At 42.0% G+C, this 27391-nt stretch overlaps 1 protein-coding gene across 4 annotated transcripts; it reads left to right on the forward strand.

Annotated features, from left to right (window-relative positions):
• Window positions 1-4526: 4526 nt before the first annotated feature.
• On the forward strand, window positions 4527-27120 carry LOC133511918 (radixin-like). Of its 4 annotated transcripts, XM_061841025.1 has the most exons (16): window positions 4527-4864; window positions 4939-5002; window positions 5167-5305; window positions 9322-9398; window positions 14526-14609; window positions 17101-17196; window positions 17287-17409; window positions 17508-17659; window positions 17751-17834; window positions 19522-19668; window positions 21482-21578; window positions 21981-22144; window positions 23272-23563; window positions 23728-23820; window positions 23893-24108; window positions 24261-27120. In XM_061841025.1, exons 4-16 carry the CDS (start codon window positions 9381-9383, stop codon window positions 24423-24425), a joined length of 1731 nt encoding a protein of 576 aa, XP_061697009.1. In that variant the 5' UTR covers window positions 4527-4864; window positions 4939-5002; window positions 5167-5305; window positions 9322-9380; the 3' UTR covers window positions 24426-27120. The 4 variants fall into 4 exon arrangements, with proteins under 4 accessions (XP_061697009.1, XP_061697007.1, XP_061697008.1 ...); XM_061841023.1 differs by lacking the exons at window positions 4939-5002; window positions 5167-5305 and having other exon boundaries at window positions 4528-4864; XM_061841024.1 differs by lacking the exon at window positions 4527-4864 and having other exon boundaries at window positions 4972-5305.
• The last annotated feature ends 271 nt before the right edge of the window (window positions 27121-27391 follow it).

Consider the following 27391-nt stretch of genomic DNA (forward strand, 5'->3'; position numbering starts at 1 on the left):
TTTTTTTTCCATTTTGTTTGTTTTTTTAATCCTGGCTCCAGGCACGCGTATAACAACGGCGTTAAGCAAGCGGGACAAAGTGTGACAGGAACAAAGCGTCCTCGCCGCCAAAGTTACGGCATCGTTGTTTCCCTAAATGACGTTTTTTAAAAATGTGTTTTGTTTGTTTTGGGAACGTCCTCTTTGAAGCGTACTCCAGTAAAACATCACCGGCAGGTTACGGCATGCTAACGCCACGAGAACTTTCTAACCGCACTGTGGAATACCCCATAAACTGTCAGTGCTGGGAATTTGACTTGGGAAATAAAATCTGTTGCAAGTTACCTTGCTAAAAATGAAAATGTTTCAATTATTTTCCCTAGTGTAACTAGTTACATTCGATTACATTTGGAGGACTTCTCCTGATTTTCAGTCAAATCGTCGATTAAAAGTATAGAGCATTATTTTTGAATTAACCACACAATTGTTTTTTTCTGCAAATAAGATGAAAACAAAACATGGTGAGATGTAAATACATAAAAAAAGTGAATGTTCCATAAAAAGTCAGAAATTGATCAATATGCAACGATTCAAAACTCAATTATCTTTTATGTGTTGGAAAAAAAGTATAAAGTTTAACTGTGAGTCTAACCTTTCCAAAATCTCAGACAAACATTTTAGGTTGCATCACAAAGCAGCGCTTCGACGTTATATTTGGGAATAAATATACCGTAATTCCCGGCCTACAGAGCCTTCCTGCTTATAAGCCTCGCCCAGTACATTTGGAAAGGAAATACCATTTGGTACATACATACACCGCAGCTGTGTAAAAGCCGCAAGTGCCCACATTGAAACACGAGATATTAACAAAAAAAGATGGTACACAGAAATTAACACTAGCACCGCCACGCTAACGGTAGTGTCGCCACGCTAACGCTAGCGTCGCCACGCTAACGCAAGCGCTAGCGCCGCACTAACAGAGCCAGTGTGATGGGCTGAGCGCTCTCGGTGCTGAAATGTCCCCTTGTGATTAACGCGCATGCGCATATATTTTTTTAAATTTCCAGCCTGTCTGAAACGTTCCCACCCATGCTTCAACATGTGCCATTCGACAACTTGTCGCCGAGCGTTCGTGTTCGCTATGGACGTCTCAGAAAGACAAACACAGCGAACCTACGTATATGTATGTGAATATCTTTTTATCAATTTAGTTTTAAGATTAGGTTAGTGTTAGGATATAATCATATGTTAGCTACCTCTATGTAGAAAAAGGGGAACTATGAGACCGGGGGATTTCCCAGTAAGCATCTGCTACGTACCCAGAGTTCCCCTACTATATTAGTAATGCATACGCATTAATCACAAGGAGACCTTTCAGCATGGGGGAGCGCTCACATTGTCATACTGGTAAAAATCACTGAGACATGGCGGTAACACGCTAGCGCAGCGCTAACAGGGCCGGTAAAAGTCACTTCCTCTGCACATATATTCCACCGATCTCACTCTTAGTTTTTCCTTGCGGCCATTAGAAAAAAAATGCACAAACTAGCCGCATCACTGCATAAACGTCAGGGTTGAAAGCGTGTGAAAAAAGTCGCGGCTTATAGGCCGGAAACTACGGTAACTTGAGCAGACAATCATAAAGCGTCGACTTTCAAAACAAGAAGTGAAATCTTGGGCCTTTTACGACTCTTTCCCAATGTAATGAAATTGCAATCACAAGCTACTGTAATTTAATTACCGTTTCTACATTTTATGTCAGTAATGTTTTGGATTACAAATCCATACATTTTGTAATTCAATTGTGTAATCTCGTGAGAAGTAAGGGGTTACTCCAGGACGCTGCATAGTTTTGATCCGACACAAGACTGTTTGTGGACAACACGGTGGCCTGAACCTAATTGCGGCACTCGGGGGGGCTGTCAGGGCCGTGTTTGTGATTTAATGGACTCCATGCAGGACTTGGAACTTGAAGGGAAACCAACCAGATGGTAAAAAAAAACAATCAACAGGCCGTCGTTAAATGTGCGCAGCGTACGACCCGTGCCGACTGTCAACAATTTTTACGATTATCGTCAACAGACGTTGAAGTGGGACCCAAACGCACGGGTTTTGTTTTATAAGAACTGTTCGGGTTTTGTGCAATAGACTGACTCATCACTTCAAAAATCATTAACCTATCGCAGCTTTTATTAGCAACCCAACACACGCACACACACGTTGCATCTTGGGACACACTTGCAAGGCAAAAAAAGAGCATTTTTCATCGTTTGTGACAAATGGGCGTGACTCAGGACACGCCCACCTGTTAATCAATCCACCAATGAAGGAATGGGACCTCTTAACCGCGGAGCCAAAGTACACTTCAAACAAAAGCCGGGTAAACATTGGCAAGAGTTGTTTTGATTTCAGATGATAACATAGTACATATTTATAAAGCGGTCACACATTTATACAACTTCAGTGTGCACGTCGTGAGGTACGACCTTCAGTCCCGTGTTTTGCTGGCAAATTAAGATAAAAATTTCGAGTTGCTGTTTCAAACCTGGATTAACATTGAAAATGAGGCTTTCAAAACCAGATTAGGGTTTGAAACGATGTTTGGAGTCTTAAAATTTTAAATGTAGGGTTAGCCCCGGACGCCGAAGCTAGGCTAAAGGCCTCCGCCGCCACCGAAGCTCCGCCAAAGCCCCGCCGCCGGAGCTCGCTCGTCAGACTCCACGTCATTCCCGTCCCAAAAAACCATCCGCGGCTGCTGGCCCGGAGCTCCGGGGGCCTTTGTTTACGCACTTATGTCGCACGTAGGCCTCCGAGCAGTCAGACTCGGCGCCATTCCGCCCGAAGAACCATCCGAATATTCAACTTTCATGACAGCCACAGGTTCAAATCTGCATGGAAGTATTCCTCCGTCTTCCCGATCGACCGATGCTGCTATTTCTTCATCAGATGAGGATAAATCCGAGCAATCAGCGATGGGCATAAATGGTGTCCCATGTAATCGAGCCTTTGGAACGGCACGTAACACGTCACATCCGCCCACGTGGGTCATGTGACTTGCAAAAATGGCAGCACCCCTGAATATTCGTAATTGTCGACGAAGATCTTCTCAAAACACTATTAAATGAGAGAGGATTTAACGGTCTCAAAATTTTAAATGCAGGATTTAAACGCTGGGCTAGTGTTAGTTTTTTAAATGAGGTTTCCAAGGAATGGTTAAGGGTTCAGGTTAGGGTTTCAAGACAGGGTTCGGTGGTTACATTAGGGTTTTAAATCTGGATTAGGGCTTCAAACAAGAGGGAGGCGGGTTTCGGATTAAGTTGGGTCAGGGTTTCGATTCTGAATTCCCACCAAACAATGGTTACGGTCGCAAACTAGGATTAGGGTTTGAAATTCGGATGACAAAACAGGGTACAGGTTTCAAACATTATCAAAATTTAAAAGCCAAAGTTGGATGAAAAGTTCTGTGTAAAATAAAGATTTGATTGATGAGGTAAAAAGCAATATATAAATGACCGGACTGAGGAGCGCTTTATGAAATACTGTATCAAAATATTATGACAGATCCCCCCCGCCCACAAAAAAATGGAGCATTTAGAGGTCAAATCTCCTCCATGAGCAAACACATGCTGATGAGTCATTATGTGATGACGTCATCCGTTCTGAAAACTCAAATATAACACTCCTCTCCACGGAAAACGATGAAAAGATGAAAGTGTTTGAAACATTCCTGACGACAAAAGGCGCCAAAGAGCCCCTCGAATGCAAACGGTGGTATTTTACTGCCACCTGGTGGACAAATTCAAAACATGCTGGTGTGTTTTTGACGAGTCCGGGTTGCCTTGGTAACGAGCTGTGGTACTCCAAAGTGGTCACACGGCGTCAGTGTTTTACATTCATTTTAAAATCAAGCTGGATGCTGGATGATTTTGTCGCGAAAATCATATATTTGATCATGAACGTAATGTTTATCCAAAATAATGCAGTTATTTGATCATAAAAGAGCCTATTTGCTCCCCAAAATGGCAGAAATTGCCGCAAACCTTTTGATAACTTTGCGTGCGTTTGACTCGACGTGACGTCACACAGGAAGATGGTGGCTGAGGAGCACGTGAAGATGGACTTGACTTTCTTCTTATTCATTCATAGACGCGCTGGTTATTTTTAGGATTTATTTAAAAAATGGCTGTTTTCTTGTAAGGTTTTGGTCCTTTCTTATCTTAACAAATTGAATTTATGCTCATAAATGACCATTTAAAATGGAATTATGAATATGTACATTTTATTGCGTCAGTTGTGAAACTTGGAGTTTGTATTTTACTGCCCCCAACTGCTAACACGCACACACTAGGAGGAGCAGCACAGTCTCCATTGAATTGAACCAAAAATGTGTCAATCTTAATGTATTTAATGTATGTATTTATCTATGTATTTAATCAGGTCAGTTTGTTGTTACTCATCTTCGCCCCAAAACGACCTTTTTGTTATCTCGGTTTTACTTTTTTTTTTCAAGAGTAGGAAGAATAAAAAAAAAAAAAACAAAACTGGAGATTGTGCAGAAGGGAGGGGCAAGTGAGTGAGTGAGTAAGCGGTCGAGGGAAAGCGGGGGGGAGAGAGGACTGCCGCTTCACCGCTACCACGCCTCACTATAGCAACTTGCTCAGCCATATTGACAGTCCGCGTGAGTGTGTGACGACGCTTCCCCGTGTGAGCCATCTCCGTGTCCGGCTCACCGTCGCCGAAGCAGCGGGCTATTTTTACCCGCACTGTGGATATATATAAAGCGGCAGCGCCCGGGTCAGGAGGAGGTGCGGAGCTTGGACCGGTAGCGGCGGGGGTGACACTCCTTACCGGAGATCGTTTACCTTGACGTAGCGCGGCCGAGCTGGTGAGTTGGAACCCAGGGTGATTGTCCTTGTCACGTTTGGATATTTGTCGCTCCTTCGGCGTTTTTCGGTGCAGAATTCGCGGACATTTCGGAGGTAAGCGGAGAGCGGCGATGTGCCACTTTTGTCGGCGAGGTGAGGTGCGTCACTGGCGGCCAGGCCAATTAGTTTCCCCCGTTATGCACGGGAGCATCTCCGGGACACGTTTAATGACTTGTCGGCACATTTTTAACGATGGCTCGCGTATTGCCGGGATACCATTGTAGCGTGTGCTTGGTTGAATGAATACTAGTGATGTTTCTAGGACTGTTTTTAGCAACTTTTTTGGGGTCTCGATACTACCTGGCTGCAAGCTGACAGTCGGAGTGCCCGACCTGTACTGGCGCGGGGGAGCAGTACTCCCCCGCGGGCAGCCTTTGCCTCGACACAGCGCGATCGTACAGGTGAGTTCGAGTCGGGGGTGATTCCTTTTGTCAACTTTGGATGTCCGACGCTTCTTCGGCGTGTTCCGGCACCGACTGGGCGGTCACCTTGGGGATGAACGGAGATCGGCGAGATGTCAGGATGTTGTCCGATGTGAGGTGCGTCATTGACGGCCAGGCTAATTGGTTCTCCCCCCCCGTCTCTCTCTTTTCTTCACCCCGCACACAAGGGGCACCGGCAGGACACGTTTACTTGACTCAGCCGCATTCACGTGCTGGCTCTTGTCTTGTTGAGACGTCACATTGACGGCCATTTGTGATGATTCCACCAGTGAGTTGTGTCTGTAGACGTATACCTGGCTGCCCAGCTACTTATTGGCTAATCCTAGCCCGTGGCTACATCCACTGACGTTACCACGAACAGTTTTGACACGCTCGGGCACATGAAGTTCGCCCCAGTGGGTTTGTTCCAATGAGTCATCTCCACTTCCTTTTTATAAGGCGGCTCTGAATCACTCCACCATCATCCGCTATTTTAGCCCCGTTTCGCACGTCACCGCCTGTCATTTAAACTGCAGTTAGATGAGCCGCCTGCACCGCCGTTAGCCAGGAGACTCTCCTGGCTCAAACCGAAGCGGTGACTTTTCAAGTCCGCTGATTGGCGAGGCGGCCGCGTAAGAGCACCGTGATTGGCTGCCTTGTTTGTTGCTCAGGCCCGCTCCCACTAAGGTCCTTCTTAAAACCCCGCTGATTGGGCAACAGGGAGTGGCGGAGTGTTTTCATTGGACGCATCCTCTGCTGCTCACGCCCCTTCGACATTTCCTCTTCTGGGGAGTTAGTGTGGCAATTGCAACTTTTATTATAATATGTGATATCCATATCCATCTTTTTAAAAGATATTATTTTCTAGTAAAATCTAACTTCTTTCCCTGTAAAATTTCTGCATTATTGTTATAAATAAACCCATTCTTTTTCATTTTAAAATGTTACTTTAAGATCTCAAATTTTAAATACTGTTATGAGCAATAATTATAATTTATTGCGTTGAAACTAAACCTTTCTCGTCTAGAACATTGAATTTCCGGGGGGAAGCAGGAAAAATGCGTACCTTTCCAAAAATACAAGAAAAAAAAATCATTATTGAATGAAGTCATAATATGTCAAAAAGAAAATTTTTTACGCATCTAAGATTGAAATTTCTCTGACTGACCTCAAAAAATGACAGGCAAAAATGTTGAGAATTTCAAGAATAAAAGTGAAATATTGCAGAAAAGGTTACACATTGCCGAAAGTCATAATATTAAATGAAAAAGTTGCATTTTTTTCTAGGATAAAGCCACATAAAGCACAATTTTTCAAGAATTGCGTTATAATAGCATATGTAAAAAGTTTTTGTACAATAAAGTTATGAGGAACATAGCCCAATTTGTATGAGTACAAAGTTGAAGTTGAATAGAGTATTATAAAAATATTACAATAAAAAGTCACAATTTCAAAAAAAATCTATAACACCAAAAAAGTCACACATTGCAAAATATATATTTGTAAAAAGTAAACATTTAATACAAAAAATAAAGTTGTAATATTACAAGATAAAAACAGAAAAGGTTACACATTTCTGAAAAGTCGTAATATTAAATGAAAAAGTTGCAGTTTTTTTCTAGGATAAAGCCATATTACGTGGAAAAATTCAGACTTTTTCAACAATTTCGTTATAATAGTAAATATAAAAAGTTTTTGAACAATAAAGTTATATTATGAGAAAAAAAGCCCAATTTGTATGAGTACAAAGTTGAAATTTGAAAGAATATTCTAAAAATATTACAACAAAGTCACAATTTTAAGAAAAAATCTATAGCACCAGAAAAAGTCACACATTGCAAAATATAAAAAAAAACTTAATCCAAAAAAGTAAAAAATAATGTTGTAATATTACAAAATAAAAGTTGCAATGAACCACTAACTAATGACCTATTTTTATCGGTTCAATTTTTTTTTTTTTACTGTATGCCACTCTTAACACTGATAATTTTTCCAATCTGTCCACCTATTTCTCCCGTGAATTGTCATTTTTTTTTTTTTTTAAAGTCATAAAAAGTAAGTTGCTCGCAAGAAATAAGATGGCATCTGTTCCTGGTAACCGCTGCTAGAAAATCGCAACAGCTCTCCCAAAGCAATGTCGACATTCTTATTATTACGCTTCCACAATGTGGTTTGGCCAGAAATGTATTCATAATTCAGTCAATTCTAGGCTGGGTTTTGTACGTTTTTTTACAGTGCTGTATGGTGTATTACCAAAAAAAGTAGTGAGAGCAGAAAGACAAAAGTGAAGCAGGAAGCGTCAACGGAAATGAAAATGCTTAGTGCGAGGACTTCTCTTAACCGCGAGCTGGCTCGTACGTTGTTGTCTTCACACAACGTGCACCAAATTTATGCAACACATGATCGTGCAACCAAAGCTGGGAGTATTTTACATTTCTCTCACGATTAAGCATTCATATTTGTCCATGAATTAACTGCTTGAATTCTCAAAGAAACTTGCAACATTTTGATGATTCCACCATTCCATTCCAAAAATGTTTCCTTTTGAAAAACAATTGTGATATGCTGTTACATGAGGATTATATTCTGTTGTATTTTATTCTATTATAGATAGATTTACGGAACACAGTCCAGTTTTTATGAGCTTTTAAGTGAACACACTTAAAAGGGTTAGGTCAGGTTAGGACAAATACTCGATTACATTTTTTAACATTCCTTGGTGAATGTGTAGGTCAAATATGTAAAAACACAACAATCGTGAATATCATGCTTAATTGTATTATTTATAATGGATTTAATCCTAACTCTTTAACCATTCAGTAGATTAAACAAGAGTTAGATTTATATGTAAAAACATTGAAAAATGTTATTAATTACAAGAAATCAATTCATCAATATTGAATGACCTAAATGAATAATATTAGCTAGACAATTTGAGGAAAAAAAATCTATCTGTCTGTCTGTCCATCCTCCCCTCCTGTCACAAAATGTATTTAGAAGTTCCTCCCATTTTTCTGACTTTATTCTCATGATATTATAACCTTCTTATTAATTAATTATTAATTCTCCCTGTAGTATTATGATTAGTTGAGGTCATCCCGTTCACAAGGCAGCGATCCTCCGGGCGTCAGCCCACTCACGCAGACGCTCACGCGGCAGGCAGGCAGACAGGCAGGTCACTTGAGCTGTGTGTTTCCATAAAGGCTGCCCCATTAAAATGATGACATTTTAGCGTGTGCAATCACATTTACTGTGCTGGATGAGGAACAAAGCTGATTGACCAAGTCGGGCCAAAACTGATAACAAAGCGATTAGAGCAGAGCTATAAAATTATACGTCGAGCCTTATTTACTGAACCGAATCTCTAAATCAACAGGGAATCATCAGTGTGTACCATCTGTATATATTTGATATAGGTCATCGTTAGGCTTTGTCAATTTTACCTGCTTTATTATTTGTTTTATGATAAATTCCATTTTAGGAATTAATCAAAAACACGGTGGATCAGCTGGTAAAGTTTTGGCCTCGCAGTACGGAAGACCGGGGTTTGAATCCCGACCCCACCAGTGTGGAGTTTGCATGTTCTCCCCGTGCCTGCGTGGGTTTTCTCCGAGCACTCGGTTTTCCTCCCACATCCCAAAAAACATGCAAACGAACAAGATAAACATTTGTGATGTTTAGCGAGCGCCAATCTCAGCTGCAGCGTAGCGAGACGGATGCTCGGTCTTCAGTTCTAGGCCACGTTTACCTTCAGGACTTGTCCTAAAAGACACGTAATGATTGGATGGTAAAGGCAGTGTCCTTAATTCCAGAAGCCTGGATGGGATTATACAAATGTCACGATCCATTTTAATACGTAAACCCTCTTGCAAATGTCGGAAAGTTAAAGAAGATCATGTGACCCACATTAGCTGCGCAACTCTTTTTGGTAAAAGTTCCAAACTTCACACTTTGTGTTTCATCATTAACGCCGTTGCGTGTTGTTGTGTTGTTAGCAGGAAGACGGGACGACTTGGTTCTCTTTTCTCAGCAGCAGAGGACGGGCAGAGAGAGGATGAAGATGCCCAAGCCGGTGAGTTTCCCTGCTTTCTTTTTTCATCATTAGAACGTCAAAAGAGCCACAAGGTGGACATGTACGATTTTATTTTGAATTGGCGACGACGGTAAAAAGTCAAATTTGAGTTTACAACAGACAATGCCTCTCATAAGATAATTTTTTTATCTAGTAAAACAAAGATTTTTTTTTTCCCCTTTGTAATTTAAAGACACTTTTGTCTTGTAACATTACATTTTCTCCTTATTAAACAACGTTTCAGTAAATATCGACAATGTAGAGGAGGGCTGTCAAACTCCTTTTTCTCCCCGGGCCACATTGTTGTTCGGGTTTCCCTCAGAGGGCCGTTCTGACTGTGGAACAAAAATATGTAATCATCTCATCATCAATCATCAATTTCTGGACTAGTTTTGGAATCAGAAATCAAGGGTCATGTGTTTTTTTTCAACTTTTCACGTTTGGTAACGCAAAAGATGCTTGTTATATCTCAAGTTTATCATTTATGATATATGACAATTTGAAATTTTGGTATAGATTTTTACAAGAATCATGGAAATTGACACTCGAGGTGTGGCTTCGCGGGCCACATAAAATCATGTGGTGGGCCAGATCTGGCCCCCGAGCCTTGAGTTTGACACCTATGATGTAGCGAAAACTTGAAATGATCAGAAATTATTAAATCAGATCTAATCAGGTATATATGTGTAAATGTGTATATATATCTATGTATGTATGTATGCAAAATCCCAGCCATAAACGTACGCACAAACGCAGCACCTGTTGACAAATTGTGTAGTGAGCGACATGGCAAGACGCTGACGATCCTGGGTGAGGAACGGATCCATGCACACCCAAAGGTGCCACAACCGTAGACAAAGGGGACCACCCCCACCCACCCCTCCGACATTGTGCAGAAACTCCAGGATGAGGAGACAATAAGAAAGTTGGACTGTGCACAACTGCCCGAATTGAATTGTTGACATTTTTGCAGATGTATTAAAAAAGAAAAATGGAACTATCACACAACTATAAGTATTCAATTACAAATTTTCTGTCAATATGGGGTGTGTACATTAATAAGGGGGTAAATTAACTTAAATGATTTTAGCAAATGGGTGCAATATAATAAAGAGTGAAACTTTTAAGGGGGTCTGAATACTTTCCGCACCCACTGCGTCGCTATTACTGCTTGAACACTCCAGTATTTCTCCTTAGAAGCTCGGTGCCAGGGACTTATTGAGTAGGGCCTCCCGCCAGATGTTTTCGGGGCCCCCATTGAAAATAAAATAAGATGCTTCTTCAGGGGATCCGAATTACCGTAATTTCTGGGCTACAACGCTGCAGTTTACGCGGTGATGCGGCTAATTTTTTGTATTTTTTCTAACGGCCGCAAAGGGGCACTTGAGTGAGAACAGTGGAATATATGTGCTGAGGAAGTGACTTTTACCGGTCCAGCCCTGTTAGTGCTGTGCTAGCGTTAGCCCGACGCTAGCATTACCGTTAGCGCAGCGGCGCTAATGTTAAACTCTCTGTGTACCGTGTTTCTTTGTAAGTATCTCGTGTTTCAATGTGGGTGCTTGCGGCTTTTACACAGCTGCGGCCTATGTATGTACTAAATGGTTTTTCTTTTACAAATGTACCGGGGGAGGCTTATAACTAGGTGTGCTCTTTAGGCCGGGAATTACGGTAGATATTCGTGTGGTGTGGGGGCCTGGGGGTGGGCGTGTTTGATATGATAAAGAGCCAGGGGAGTGGTGTTGAGCGACTTGTCCCAGTTAGGATTCACGTGGTTGTGTCAAGCTGTTACAAAGCCAAAATGGTCATAAGGTGGACATGTTTTCTTTCTTGGTTTCATGTATGTATTTATTATTAATAAGCGTTTCACAGGAGTGAGACAATTTGCTAAGACAGTACCAGTACCATGAAATCGCGTTCACCCTGAGCGAGAAAGGAGGTTATCAGAGTGGGGGTGGGAGAGAGTGCGAGAGGGACTTTGTTGAAGTTCATCTGAGATATCCAATGCCACCTTGAGGGGAAAGTCCCCGTCTGGTTACCTTATCCCCCCGTCCCCCCCTACCCAAATACACAAGAACCTTTCACTGCCTGCTCTGTGCATTGTGGCGCCCTGCAGCCACGCTTGTGAAAAAAGACGTCTCCTAGCTTAGCTTCGTTAGGTGCATATCAGGCCATTAAAATGGCGCCGATGCACCGCTGGACCCCCTAAGCTTGTCTTTTTAATGCCGTTTGTGTCTGCGCAAAGGCCCCCGTGTCCTGCAAAAATGAATAATTTAGCAAAGACGAAATATCTTGAATCGAGGTGAAATATTCTTTGTCTCCCAAGAGTTTTTTTACTCACTGAGAGAAGCATTTTACTTGCTTCAAGCATTTTTTTAACCCGCCAAAATATTTGTTTTGCGCTGCAAAATCGGTCTAAATACGTGAAAAACAAAATAATGAAATGGTGGATGTCATTACTCGAGCAATATAACAAGTTTTTGCAGTGCAGCCCGTGTGTGTGTGTGCCCTTCCGTACCCAAATTTAATGACCGCGCCTCGTCCCCTCTTATCTTAATCTCATGTTTCATTTATTATAAAGCCTGCAAGCGTCCAACAATGCGACGCTTCACACACAACAAGAGCAACTTGATAACTTCCTCTTGCTTATACCACACGGCCTACAAATGCAGCTGATGTAACGCTGAGCCGTTCAGTTGCAAGGTGCGTTGCCGCATCCCATAAAAACTCATTTTTTTAATTTTAATTACATTTTTATGACAACACGCACACATGGCAATAATACAACCACCACTAGATCAAATAAATGGAATTGGAAGGGAGGTCGAATGTGCACGAGAATCTATTAAAAGACAATGATTTGCCATGTTTTTGTATAATACATTGGGTAATGATAATAATTGACAGAAGTGTCACAATTAATTTTTAAATATGGTTATGTATATATAATGTTACACAAAACGTCAAATATTCTAAGGAATTTTTTTCTTTTTATGTGGAAGAAATACAAATATGAGAAGATTATTTTCAAGCCCAAGAATAAAAATATCAGGAGTAGAAATTGTAGTAATATTATGCATACTTGGAAAAAAAAACATTAGAGGGGAAAAAAAGTTACACTCTAATTATAAATTTGAAAATATTGCAAGAAAAGGTCATTATGCGTGCAAAATTTTGAAATATAAAAACAGTTGTACTTGAACACAAAATTCAAAATATTCTAAAAATTCCCAAATCACAAAAATCATGTCAAATGATGTAAGCGTGTGCTACCATGAAAAAGTCACTTGGTTGATTTACTGATTACTTAGTTTGAAAAGTAACTAAATTAGCAGCTCAGCACCCACCAAAATCCTTTTACAGACGTGATTTTCCCGTTTATAGGCGGAATTCTGTCTTTTTAAATTGTATTGATGAAAAAAAAAATCTCTGTATTTCTGCAATATTCCAACCGTAACCCATGCCAGAATCCACACTCGTTCATTTTCCGGTTGGATTTTTGGAAGCGAGGTGGAAGATTAGATACGCATCAGTTGATTGGTCGAATGGGTTCCTCCTGACCAATGAAAACGCTTGTCGTATACGAGGTGGTTCATGGGGCCATTTTAAAGTGAACACGATGGTGGGGCTCAAGAAGAAAGACGCCTCTCGAGTGAAAGAAATTAATATGTCAAAAATAAATTCCGATGGGATGCAAATCTGAATTCAATTTAGTAGTTGAATTTGTATTAGAATTTGTTTGGAGTAAGGGTATGCGCCGAAATAATGATCATATTGTCTACATTTTTGAAAACAGAATAGCATTTAGACGTAGTAGCTATATTTCATTCATAATATTATTTATAAAACGTGCACGTTAAAATTGGTGCTCATCCTTTGATCATGCTTGCAGCCCCCAGACCCCCGGCTATTTTTCAGTCTTTTTTTTCATTCAGTCAAATCCCGTCTGCTTTTATCAATGTCTTCTAACCAGTTCGAGATGTTAGTGCCGTGCCTTAAATACATGAAGACACTCTTGCGTTAATATCATTTCCATGAAAATATCACTGACTCTGCATACTCCTAATCTTTTCCGTCAATTTATGTAATGCCGGTCGAACGCTCGCAGGCCTGCCGTCGGGCCCAGCAAATGTCTGCCTGCCGTTCTTCAGCGTCAATTACCTTTGCACTGGTGAGGAGGAGGTGAAGAAGTTTGCCGCCGCCCCCGCCACCGCCGCCGCCGCCGCCCTTCTTTATCCTGCTAACCAGCTTAGCGGCGAAGAGCTTTTAATTATGCCTGTCTGAGTCTGGACACGGACGCGTACGCAAACAGCGTCGCCAGGCAATCTCGCTGAACACAAAGCAGAAAGCAGGCCTACGTACGCGTTGACCTAGATTGTGGCGAGACAGGATGGAAGGCTGCGGCCACAAAATGGAGACCGATCTTGTTTCTGCACTTTACTGTTCCTCAGCGGAACCGGTTACTGACTTGATTGGACTTCTTATAATTTGGAATCGGGCAATCCCGTAAAACAATCTGGATAATCTGCCTCGACCGCTTGACAGCAGATGTCTTGTACTCGTGATCCTGATTACCAACAAAAAAATAATATACTGTACTCAAGGGCAACAGACCATAATCGCATGACACAACCAATCAATATTGTAATTTGTTGCTAACCCTTTTTAAAGGGCGGATTTTATTGATTCGTTGTTGTTTATGGACTCAAAACAATTTAGAATTTAGCTCACTTCCCGTTCGATTGCCACCTGTTAACGCAGCAAATTAGTTGGACCTGCATTAATTCCACCCTCTGGTGACTGACTTCTAAGAATTATGGGATCATTTAAAAGATGTCGTAGAGGCCATGAATAAAGTCAGAATGAATTACTCGTACTCGCTTTGGTGGCGGCTGGAGCCACCAATTACTGCACGCACGCGTTTGTTTGCAAAACGTGGAAACCTTATCAAGAAGCTGCAGGCGTGCATGCGCACAGTGTGACCTCGAAGGCAACACATGGCCTCCTCTCGCGCTCGGCATTTTACACACATGCAATATGTGCGAGTGTGTGTATGTGTGTACGTAACAAACCTGTTTGTGTATTACGATTTTTTTTTTTCACTTTTATTTGCTTGTCTGTGTCCTGTAGACGAACGTCCGCGTTACCACCATGGATGCTGAGCTGGAGTTTGCCATCCAGCCCAACACCACCGGCAAGCAGCTCTTTGACCAAGTGAGAAACACACACGCACGTACGCGCGCACGCACAAATGCGTGAACGTGAGCAATAAGACTTGACACCTTGTTTTTGAGTTCTTTTCGCAATCACTGTGACTTGATTATAAATATTTCATCTGAGTTACTTTATAATAGACATAATACATTTTATTCTGTGGCGACCCCTAATGGGACAAACTTACCATTTGTATTGGTTTAAGGACCTTGTTGAGTAGCACCTGTCATCTTGTTGTACGCGTTGTCATATAATGACAAGAAAGGCTTTTGATTTGAATACTGAATAATATCAAGAATGCATTTACGCCATCATAATTGATATATTTTCATAAATTATAAAATATTCCGCCTAAAATTCTCACATTCAGATTTCTCCTCCTTCAAACTTTTTCCTCACATTGAATTTTTTTTTCTCAATTTTTTTCTCCCCGTAAAATTGTATTTTTTTCTCGTAAAATTTTAAACTTTTTGACAATATTAAAAAAATTGATATAATGCGAACTTTATTTCAAAAACTGTATTTAATTTTTTTTATCCACATAAAATTGCAACCTTCTTGTTTTGATGGATTTTATGTGTATAACCTGTTTTGTAACATTTAAAACGAATATTTTTTTTAAGATAAAATTATTATATTTTCTCTTATATCGTAAAATCCAAATTTTTTTTTTCAGTTTAAAAAAAAAACTCCACTGGAGCCCAATTCTTTTTCTCATTATGTTTTTCCCCACATGCAATCTTTTCTCCTATTGTTTTTGTATTTTTTTTTTTTTATGTAAAATTCTGAGCTTTTGGAAGCTCTTGTAATACTGTAGCACGAAGACAACGCAAAGTCAGGGGGAAGCGGGGGGTTTTCCACACAATCCATCTGAGTCATCTTTTGTTGTTCCATCAAAGCAAAGGCGGCACTGCAAATGTGTGCCAGTAGATGCTTGGGTGGCTTCTGGTTCCATCAAATACGAGTGACAAAGATCTCTTTGTGCCTATGGATCTATATGTGTGTGTGTGTGTGTGTGTGTGTGTGTGTGTGTGGTGTGTGTGTGTGTGTGTGTGTGTGTGCGTGCGTGTCAAAGGGCAGCTTTCAGTATTGTTCTGAGCCTGAAAGGTTTCACTGATGGAGAGGAAGGAAAACAAATGAAAGGGAAAAGGGGCTTTTGGATATATATATATTTTTTTTTTTATGTGTTCTGCTTTTCAGAAGCAGGTCACACACCCGTTCGGTACAAGTGTCTGTGACAATAGATGTCGTCTTAAATCAGTCCTAGTCCTTTTAAGACGTCTGACAGATACAGATGTCATAATGTCAATTTTTTACTTGTTATTTTGAAATAAGATGTTCTTCAGGGGATCCGAATTACCGTAATTTCAGGCCTATGAACCAGGACTTTTTTCACACGCTTTCAACCTTGCGGTTTATACGGTGACGTGGCTAATTTGTGCATTTTTTATGATGGCTGCAAGGGGGCACTCGAGTGGAAAATGGAAGATTGAGACGGGTGGAATATATGTGCCGAGGAAGTGACTTTTACCGGTCCGGCCCTGTTAGTGCTGCGCTAGCATGTTACTGCCGTGTCTCAGTGATTTTTACCGGTATGTTTTTTTTTTTGTTTTTTTTTTTTTGTTTTTTTAACTGGCCCTTTTAACGCGGTGCTAGCGTTTGCGTTAAACTCTCTGTGTACCGTCTTTCTTTGTAAATATCTTGTATTTTAATGTGGGTTTCAATGTGGGCACTTGCGGCTTTTACACGGCTGCGGCGTATGTATGTACCAAATGGTATTTCCTTTACAAATGTACTGGGTGAGTCTTATAACCAGGTGCGCTCTGTAGGCCGGGAATTACGCTAATCATTTTATCCAGTGGGAACAAAATCCAGTCTTAACCACACTGATGAACATCAAAATGGCAAATCAATCAAGTGACGGTTGCGCTAACTTCACCAGGCCGGGGAACCTCGCTCCGTTCACTTCGTACAAGCCCGCGATCAAGAAATTGCCTTTATCATCGATTGGGGTTGTAAATTTCTGTAATCTATTTGGATTATGCCCAACAATAAAAGGGCATAGGTGCTACGTAGTGGGAGCTGATTCTGAGGTTCCGAGCTAACTGTCTTCATGTTCAAATATGTCGTCGCTATGTGAACGCAGTCGATAATCTGTTGGCGGACAATACTCTGGTTTGCCCACAGCATCAAGGCAGCACATTGTAAAGTTTTTCTGAAGTATTCAAAGTGATGATTGTCATAAAAACCGATGAACATGTCAATTTATGAAATCACTCCAGATTATTGAAGCACTCACTTCACCATCTTGGGAATCTTCAATCAATCCATTCACTTTGTCCTGGACTAACTGCTGATTTGAAAAATGCATGACTCATAACGGATTATCTGTCCGGGTACTGGAGTTTCCTGCCCAATCAAGGCAGCAAAATTGGAGGAACCTCAATCCATCCTCTTTACAAATTAAGGAAAACACTCAATTCTTCTCCAGGTGGTGAAGACTGTGGGCCTGAGGGAGGTCTGGTTCTTCGGACTGCAGTACATCGACAGCAAAGGCTACGTCACGTGGCTGAAGCTCAACAAGAAGGTGTGTGAGACTGAAGCTCGCTGAACGCAACACGACCCTTTCCTGAAGACGATATGGTGAGGTTTTGTTGTTTTTTTGCGGGGTGGTTAGGTGACACAGCAGGATGTGAAGAAGGAGAACCCGCTGCAGTTCAAGTTCAGGGCCAAGTTTTTTCCAGAGGACGTCTCGGAGGAGCTCATCCAGGAGATCACACAGAGGCTCTTCTTCCTTCAGGTACACACGGTTTTCGGGGCTCAATCTGAGCCAGAATTTGTACCATTTCTGCAAAGTGTACTTCACGGCAACACAAATGTAATTTTTCATACGAGCAGGTGAAGGAAGCCATCTTGAATGACGAGAACTACTGCCCCCCCGAGACCGCCGTGCTCTTGGCCTCCTACGCCGTCCAAGCCAAGTTCGGCGACCACAACAAGGACGTGCACAAGTCCGGCTACCTGGCTGCAGATCGCCTGCTGCCGCAAAGGTACAAATGCGCGGTTCACGTCGTCAGATGACGACGATTACCATTTCGTTGCTGCGGCGACATCTGATCGTCTTCATCCGGGTGGCGGCAGGGTTCTGGAGCAACACAAGCTGACAAAGGAGCAGTGGGAGGACAGGATACAGACCTGGCACGAGGAACACACGAGCATGCTCAGGTGGGTGTGACATGAAAAACCTTAAATAGAGTGCAAATATCATACAGGGTATGTATCGACACCAATTGACCCCTCTGTGGATATTGCGCAATCCGCGTCACTGACCAATCAGAGGCCAGAGATCTGGATAGACCAAAGCCCGTTTTTGCTCCCGCCATTTTCTCTGACAACATTGAATGGTCCAGTATAGGTTTAGTTAGCGTTTTATCGCGTATTTGGGTTATTTAACAAAAAATATGGTTAAGAGGTGTAGTCACAGACTTTGTAATAGTGACGACAGGTATCCTGAAAGGCGAGTTGGTGGAGTTCGATTCGTATCCTTTCCAAAACCAAAGACCCAGTACGAAAAATGCCTTCGATGGATCAAACTTTGTGGAAGACCGCATCATCAACTAAATCCATCTAATATCAACCGGAACACATATGTTTGCACGAAGGTATGCCCTATATTTGATTTTCAATACATGTCTCGTATAAATGAATTCGAAGTTCTTCGCTAGCATAACACTGCTGCGTGTGAACGATTGACACACTTATTCTTTGTTGAGCGATATTTAGCGATGATCGGACTGCACAAACGTGTCGCTTTCTTGCTGGCTCGCGGCCGAAGCTTAACCAGACGGTGTTTGCACCAAGATATGCCCTAAAATTGATTTTTAATTCACGTCTCGTATAAATGAATGAGACGTTCTCCGCTAGCATAACACTACTGCGTGTGAACGATTGACACACTTATTCTTTGTTGAGCGATATTTAGCGATGATCGGACAGCACAAACATATTGATTTCTTGCTGGCTCGCGGCCGAAGCTTAACCAGACGGTGTTTGCACGAAGATATGCCCTAAATTTGATTTTTAATACACGTCTCGTATAAATGAATGAGACGTTCTCCGCTGGCATAACACTGCTACGTGCGAACGATTGCCACACTTATTCTTTGTTGAGCGATATTTAGCGATGATCGGACTGCACAAACGTATTGATTTCTTGCTGGCTCGGGGCCGAAGCTAAACCAGACGGTGTTTGCACGAAGATATGCCCTAAATTTGATTTTTAATACACGTCTCGTATAAATGAATGAGACGTTCTCCGCTGGCATAACATTGCTACGTGTGAACGATTGCCACACTTATTCTTTGTTGAGCGATATTTAGCGATGATCGGACAGCACAAACGTGTCGCTTTGTTGCCGGCTCGCGGCCGAAGCTTAACCAGACTGTGTTAGCACGAAGATATGCCCTAAATTTGATTTTTAATACACGTCTCGTATAAATGAATGAGACGTTCTGCGCTAGCATAACATTGCTACGTGTGAATGATTGAATGAAATCAGAAGCATGGCGTCTCTCTCAGTTAAGAATGTATTGTATTTAGAATCTATAATATATCGTTGATTTGAATGAAATCAGAAGCATAGAGTCTGTCTCAGTTCAGAATGTATTGTATTGTATTTGCCATTTTTACCGTTTGTCTTACGTGAGCGCACATGGCGTGACGTCACCTCAGGAGGCGTGGTTAAGTGCCCTGTACGGAGGGGTCAATTATCAGAGATGTGTCAATATTCTTGCATTGCATGCCTTTGGTGAGCCAGGGTGTTAGGCAGACGGCTGACGAGCGGATGTCGTCGTTGTTCACGGCCAATAAAAATGATCCCTCCTGCTGAAAATGGTTGATGTACGTGTGCAGGGAGGACGCCATGATGGAGTACCTGAAGATCGCTCAGGATCTGGAGATGTACGGCGTCAACTACTTTGAGATCAAGAACAAGAAGGGCACCGAGTTGTGGCTGGGCGTCGACGCCCTCGGACTCAACATCTATGAGCACGAAGACAAGTGAGCGCAATAAATACCGGAATTCCCGGCCTGCAGAACGCACCTGGTTATAGGCCTCACCCAGTACATTTGTAGAGGAAATACCATTTGGTACACACATAGGCCGACACCGTGTAAAAGCCGCAAGTGCCCATATTGAAACCCACATTGAAACACGAGATATTTACAAAGAAAGACGGTACACAGGAGTTTAGGGCTAGCGCCGCCACACTGACACTAACGCTAGTACCGGGCTAACAGGACCGGTTAAAAAAAAAAAAAAAACAACATACTGGTAAAAATCACTGAGACAAAGCAGTAACATGCTAGCGCAGCACTAACAGGGCCGGACCGGTAAAAGTCACTTCCTCAGCACATATATTCCACCGTCTCACTTTAACCATTTCCACTAAAGTGCCCTCTGGCGGCTGTTAAAAAATAAAAATGCACTCCATCACCGCAGAAATCGCAGTGTTGAAAGCATGTGAAAAAAGTCGCGCCGTATAGGCCGGAAATTACAGTACTTAATTTATTTTGACAAAGGCTACAACCGCTGCTACACCAGATTTATTAAAAAAAAAAAAAAAATCCACACATTTATCTTATGTTTCTGGCTGACATGATTTTGATTTACTCTGCATGCGCATATGTGCAGTTGGACAGTAGTTTACTGTTGTTTTGCAATTGATCATAGCTCATGGATGCACGTAACCCACCACTGAGACGGTGATCTCTAAAACCGTGGCTGAATGATTGTGAGAAAGTTGGGGATGAGTCAACATTATGACATAATTGATAGGTAGCTGGCTAGAAAGGAGGCATCATGGATTTACACATTTTACGACGTTGAGATGGGAGCAAAATAGATTTGTGTTCTTCTTTTGGGCCCCACTATGGCGAGGGATCCTGGTTCAAGTAAGCCATTTGAAACTACTCTTTCCGGTTCACTAGATCGTTTGAAATCAAATTGGATTGTTCATTTGTTTTTTTTTTGTAATACGACAAGGAGTAATGATTCGATTCTAATTTGGACGTCTTATATTACTATTAACCCGAGTCGGGGTTGGGTATTGAGAGGGAAATCTGAGCCTCCCTGTTTACTCACGGTGCCTCACAAGGATGGCATTTATGTGGCTACATTGCCCCCCTGTGGTGAGTCAGCGTTTTAGCCGGACCCCCATGACTGGATCTTGTTGTTGTTCGGGGGCAATAAAAATCCTTCGTTGTGTCGAGGCGCAAATTGAAACCTTCATAGTTTCAAACTTAAGAAAAAACTAATTGGAATTTGGGCAAAAAATGGATCATTATTCCTATGCAGATATCTTCCCCCCCGCCCTACTCTTTATAGTCCTTTTCAAAATATTTTAGTACATAAATATAGACTATATGTATTTTCATATATGTGGTATGAATGTATTGGGGACAGTGAGAAAGTTTGTACACTTTTTATGATCATTATATTTCAATTGTATCAGGAAAAAAATTGTCAGAAATAAATATTGATTGAATATTTAGTAAAATTCAAATCAAATTCAAATCGAGTCTATGAAAAAGAATCAAAGTTGCTTAAAAAAATTGATTGTATTATATTTCCCAAACTGTGCTCAATGTTATGGTTTTTAAAAGATTTAAGCCATATTTTAGTCAAATATAAAGAAAATATGCTTTATGAAAAATGTGAGCAAACTTTTTCTTTTTGTGGCCTACAAAGTGAGATGTTATGTGCGACAAGTCATTTTTAATTATTTTTCGTAATGCAATGTTATACTTTTTTTTTTTTTTGTAATTTTTATTCCCTTATTGAAGGTATTAATAATCCTACTGTTTTCCTCAGGTTGTCGCCCAAGATCGGCTTCCCATGGAGCGAGATCCGGAACATCTCCTTCAACGACAAGAAGTTTGTCATCAAGCCCATCGACAAGAAAGCACCGGTAAGTTCTTTGTCTTTTCATTCAAAGTTATCCACCTATCCATCCATCCATCCATCCATCCATTTTTGATACTGCTTATCTTCACTAGAGGCAGGGTGCAATCTGAACTGGTCGCCGACCAATCACTGGCACACAGAAATAAAGAAGCATTTGCACTTACATTCAAACATACAGGCAATTTCGAGCATGCGAGTTTTTGGGATTTCGGGGAAACAGCAAAAAAAAAAATACCCAGGAACGGGGGAGCATGCAAACTCCACACAGGCAGGGCCGGGATTCGAACCCTGGACCTCAGAACTGTGAGGAGGTTATGTTAACCAGTTGTGCTGCACAAGAAAAGTTATTATTATTACTATTATTAATTGATTTTTAATGGAAATATGATTCTGTGTGCCCCTGCAGGATTTTGTCTTCTACGCGCCGCGCCTGCGCATCAACAAGCGCATCTTGGCGCTGTGTATGGGCAACCATGAGCTGTACATGCGGCGCAGGAAGCCCGACACCATCGAGGTGCAGCAGATGAAAGCTCAGGCCCGCGAGGAAAAACATCACAAGCAAATGGAGAGGTGCCGACCCATTACGTTATTAATAAGAGCAGGACATTATTTCAACAACAACGACAAAATAAACAAAACCAAAAAAACTAAACATTTTTTTTTTTCTTTAGTCCCCGGCAGTGTAAATAAAAAAGATGAAAAACTGTGGTTTAATAAGCACGCGGTATTTAGAGGTAAGAGTTTAAAATAATGATGAAACTGTCATTAATGTAACAAATTTATGAAAAAACTTATTTAATAATTACACTCCCTCATTTATTAATAATACATTTATTAACAATTTCATTACATCTTTATTACATTTTAATTTTATTTAATTTTTAATTATTCAAATTATTTTTCATTTAATTGATTTGCTTTTATTTAATGCCATTTTGATTAAGTTTGTTTTGAAGATTTATATTTAATAAATGGATTTTCATTTCCATTCAATTTTTAATTGAACAGGTTTGTATTGTTAAATCAATGGTTTTATTTTTTTTTAGTGACAATATTTTATATTTTATATTATTTATTAGATTTTAAAAGTATGAAATTGTATCGTAATAGTATTTTCCAATTTCAAGTTTTATTTGGCAGGTTATTTTATTTCTTCACTGACATTTGTATTGAATGGTATTGTTATTAAATATATATTCCATTAAAGTTAATTAATGAATTAATAGTTGCATAATTTATCGTTAAATATAATTGCCATTAAAAACTGTTCATGAATTAAAACTTAATAAAATAAAAAGGCCTTAACTGCATAAAAATGCCATAAACTTAAATAAACAATGATATCGAACCCAGTCATAGAATATTGAAATCAATAATTCAAAATACATTTCAAAATCAAATAAGTAAAAATTTAATTAAATACTTAATCATAAGTCAAATGTAACTACTATGGAAAGTAATACAGCAATGGATTTCTAAATAGTCTTATGGGCAAAAAACAATCACTTAAGAAGTTAATGATTATGATGAAAATAGATATTGAATTGCTTTTATACCTATTAAAAATGGGCAGAACTGACCATGCCCTCAGTCATGACGCTTCAATGATGCGGTGTGACCAATAGAGGGCGCTGTTGCCCCCCATCGCCTGTCTGTTGTCCGTTCTCGATCGCCCGTTCTTGATCTCCCCGGTCCAGAGCGCAGCTGGAGAACGAGAAGAAGAAGCGCGAGCACGCCGAGAAGGAGAAGCAGCGCATGGAGCGCGAGAAGGACGAGCTGATGGAGCGCCTGCGCAACATCGAGGAGCAGACGCAGCGGGCCCAGAAAGAACTGGAGGAGCAGACCCGCAAGGCCATGGAGCTGGAACAGGAGCGCAAGAAGGCCAAGGAGGAGGCCCAGCGTCTGGACAAGGAACGCAGAGCCGCCGAGGAGGCCAAAGCCGCCCTCGCCCAGCAGGCCGCCGACCAGATGAAGACCCAGGAACAGCTGGTACGCACCTTTTGTTCACCTGTCATTGTAAATCCTGGCCTGGGATGCGTCATTATATCGCCACACCTCGAAATTACAGAACTGTTAGGGATAAGAGTAAATTGCTATTTTTTTTTTTTCAATAAAAATGTGATATCGATAGTCGTCTGTGTTGTGATTGACAGGCTGCCGAATTAGCCGAGTTCACCGCCAAAATCTCTTTGCTGGAGGAAGCCAAGAGGAAAAAAGAGGAAGACGCCAACGAATGGCAGCACAAGGTAAACGCGGAAAAACCCGCTTCACCTTTTGAGCGTTCGGAAAATGTCCGCTGACGGCGGCTTCTCGCGCAGGCCATGGCGGCCCAGGAGGACCTGGAGCGGACGCGGGAGGAGCTGCGGGCGGCCGTGACCTCGCCCCACGTGGCGCCGCACGAGCACGACGAGCACGACGAGAGCGACGGCGAGGCCAGCGCCGAGCTCTTCAGCGACGGCGTCAGCAGCCAGCGCAGCGAGGAGGACAGAATCACCGAGGCCCACAAGAACCAGCGGGTCAAGCAGCAGCTGCAGGTCAGGAGAGAGTTTTTGAAAAGATCTCCAAAGTCTTTTCAAGAGTTCCACGCACAAATTAATTTTCCCCACTTTTTCAAATTCTTTCAACGTGAAAGGAGAAGACGTGACTGTTCTGAACTCCCGCTTCCCTTCCCCTCCCTCCCCGGCAGGCTCTGAGCTCGGAGCTGGCGGAGGCTCGCGACGACACCAAGAAGACGGCCAACGACGTCCTCCACGCCGAGAACGTGCGAGCGGGCCGCGACAAGTACAAGACGCTGCGGCAGATCCGCCAGGGCAACACCAAGCAGCGGGTCGACGAGTTCGAGTCCATGTGAGGCCGGCCGGCAAGAAAAAGTGGAAGCGGAGACTCTCGCTTGCGCGTCGCCAAAGATCCGCCAAGCCCCCCCCCAAAAAAAGCATCTTTTTACCTGCCGACAAAATGGCCAACTCATAAGAATGACTTTAAAGCTTTAATGTCGCTTACTTTTATTTCCAACGTTTTGTTTTCTTCTTTTAGCTTTTTTTGTTTTGTTTTGTAGGATTCTCTTTTTATTTTGTTTCCCGCTCATGTGGTTCATTAGTAAACAAATGCAAAGAAAAATTGCCCGTCTTGCGCCATTTCTCTTCTCGTCTTTAAAACTGCTAGTCTGCTATTGGGTCATCCGCTGACCACCAAACACACACAAGCCCAACGTCTTGGGCCTTTTCCACTCCACTTTCTCCACTTTGTTGCAGTGTTCCTGTTCCCTGGAGGTCTTGAGTCTCCTTTTGGATCAAATGTAACTTACGTGGCTCATCATCTGTCCCCAGTCGGCAAACGCAAACCAAATGGATTCGTCCTCACCTTGTTTGATTTCACTCCCGTTTCCTTGGTGCCCTTAGTCTCCTTTTGGATAAAATGTGACCTTTCTGTGGTTCATCAGCTGACCAGGATAGCCAAGCAAAGGGAAGATGGTCCTTTGGCTCTTTTTTCATCACATTTTTTTTGCTTGACCGTCTCCACTCGGCTCCGGCCCTTAGTCTCATATTAGATAAAAACGCATTCATGTAGCTCTTCGTGTGACGAATAACATGGAAACTTATTGCACTCATTTTCTTTACAGTCCTGATTCTCCAATTGAACACAATAGTCATTCATTTCGCAGTCACACCTGGTCTGGTTCCGAGGAGCAACTTGTGTAGTCCCCCTCTGGATATCTATCCATCCATCCATTTTCTACCGCTTCTCTGGGTCGGGTCAGGGGGGAGGAGCTTCAGCAGGGGTACCCAGACTTCCCTTTCCCCAGCCACTTCTTCCAGTTCTTCCGGAAGGATCCCGAGGCGAGAGACATAGTCTCTACAGCGTGTCCTGGGTCGCCCCCGGGGTCTCTTTCCAGTGGGACATGCCATTTCGCTAGCGCTAGTTTCGTTAGCTGGGGATCGGATCGCCAAGGTCACCGCCCGGCTCACATTACACCCGATCCCTGGGGCCCCTCTCACAGGTGGTGAGCCCATGGGAAGGGGGACCCATGTTACCCTTTCGGGCCCCACGGGTGCAGGCCCGGCCACCAGGGGCTTGCCTTCGAGCCCCACCTCCAGTCTCCATAGGGGGGCCCCGGTGACCCGCGTCCGAGCAAGGGAAATCAAGATCCAATTTTTGTATTCGTCATTGGGGTTTTGGAGTCGTACTTTGTCTAATCCCTCACCTAGGACCATTTTTTTTCCATGGGTGACCCTACCAGGGGCATGAAGCCCCAGATAACTTTGCTCCTAGGATCATCGGGACACACATACCCCTCCACCACGATAAAGTGATGGCTCAAGGAGGGGGTCTACAAATATAGCATAGATTTATTTCAAGCTGTGATTTGTCATCATTTCATAGCATGTGTAGATCTAGTCTACTTGGTTTCCAGTCATATGCAGTCCTTTATCTGATAATTTTTTTTATTTTTTTGCCCAATCAGATTTCAGTTTGCGTCGCAATGTAAATGTAATCTGCCCCAAGGCCTTGAAAATCCTCAATGCAGTTTCATCCATCTCAAGCACACACCGTTGAAAAGGTCTAACCAATCAGATTTTAGAATCACCATTTTACGCTGAGTCACCTCTGTTATTCTCATCCTCTGATTGGTTCAGCAAAATAGTCCTCTGATTGGTTGAGCTTAATGTGTGCATGAGAATTGATTTTCTGAAGAGGATGATTTTGGACATGGTTTAATATAAAAAAACATTTTAAAGGCCCTTGAAAAAAACAAAACAAAAAATTGACTTTGTGGTGCTAGTTTAACCAACATATTACCGTCTGGCCTGGAATATGACTTTGGGGCCCTTTCAGAGCAAAATGTATTAGCGAGCTTCAACAAACCAACAGAAGAAAAGAAAGGCGGGCTGCTATGTCTATGTTTTCTACATTTTTCTCATGTTATTAGATAAATATTGTGAACTCCCATATTTTAATTTACACCCTTGAATGGGGAAAGATGGTTTTGGAAATGCTAAATTGGAAAATAAAGGTAAGTACTTCTCACGTTAGTAATAATGGCTTCACCCTCAAATACAGTACGGGGAATGCTTCTGCCTCTTATGCCACACGTAGCTATAGATATACTGTATCGCCTTTTTGTACATTTGAATTATTCCAATGTGATGGTGTTGTTAAGAGGTGGATGAGGTTTTCCCACATCCCAAATTCCCCGTTTGTCACTGTTAGCTTCCTCTTTCTTCTGTTTTGAGGAGGTGGAGAGAGTGCGGTAAGTTGAGCCACTTTAGATTTTAGTATCGTCACAGGAGTGTAGGGTTTTTTTTGGGGGGGGCGGGGCAACTTATATATGAATGTATATTTGAGAATGTTGCGCCCCCCTAGAATCAGATTGAGTGTGAATATAACAATTGTGGTGACACAGCCTGTTATGTTGAAAGCCTTCCCTCCTCCCCTTTACCTCCTAGAACAGTGGTCCCTACCCACCAGGGCCCGGGCCAGTACCGGTCCGTAGACCGTTTTGTAGCGGGCCGCAAGGAATGAATAAATAATAAACGATGAAATATTTTCTTCCGGGTGTCCTTTTTTTGAAAGACAACCACTTCCGCCCTCGCCTCATTTCCGCGCTTGTCTTGTCTTTTTCTTGCATCGGTAATCTAAGCTAGCGCTCGTAAAATGAACCTGAAACAGTTCGCTGGATAGTTTCTTTGTAAAAGATATACAAGACAATAATGAGACAACAGACTGCTTGCAAAAAGAAAGCTACATTTAAGAGAAAATACCAAGGGTCCTATCAGTGTTACGGGTTTCTCGCAACAGGTGGTTCACAAGCCCCACAAC

Source organism: Syngnathoides biaculeatus, chromosome 14, assembly GCF_019802595.1.
Source record: "Syngnathoides biaculeatus isolate LvHL_M chromosome 14, ASM1980259v1, whole genome shotgun sequence".
NCBI lineage: Eukaryota > Metazoa > Chordata > Actinopteri > Syngnathiformes > Syngnathidae > Syngnathoides > Syngnathoides biaculeatus.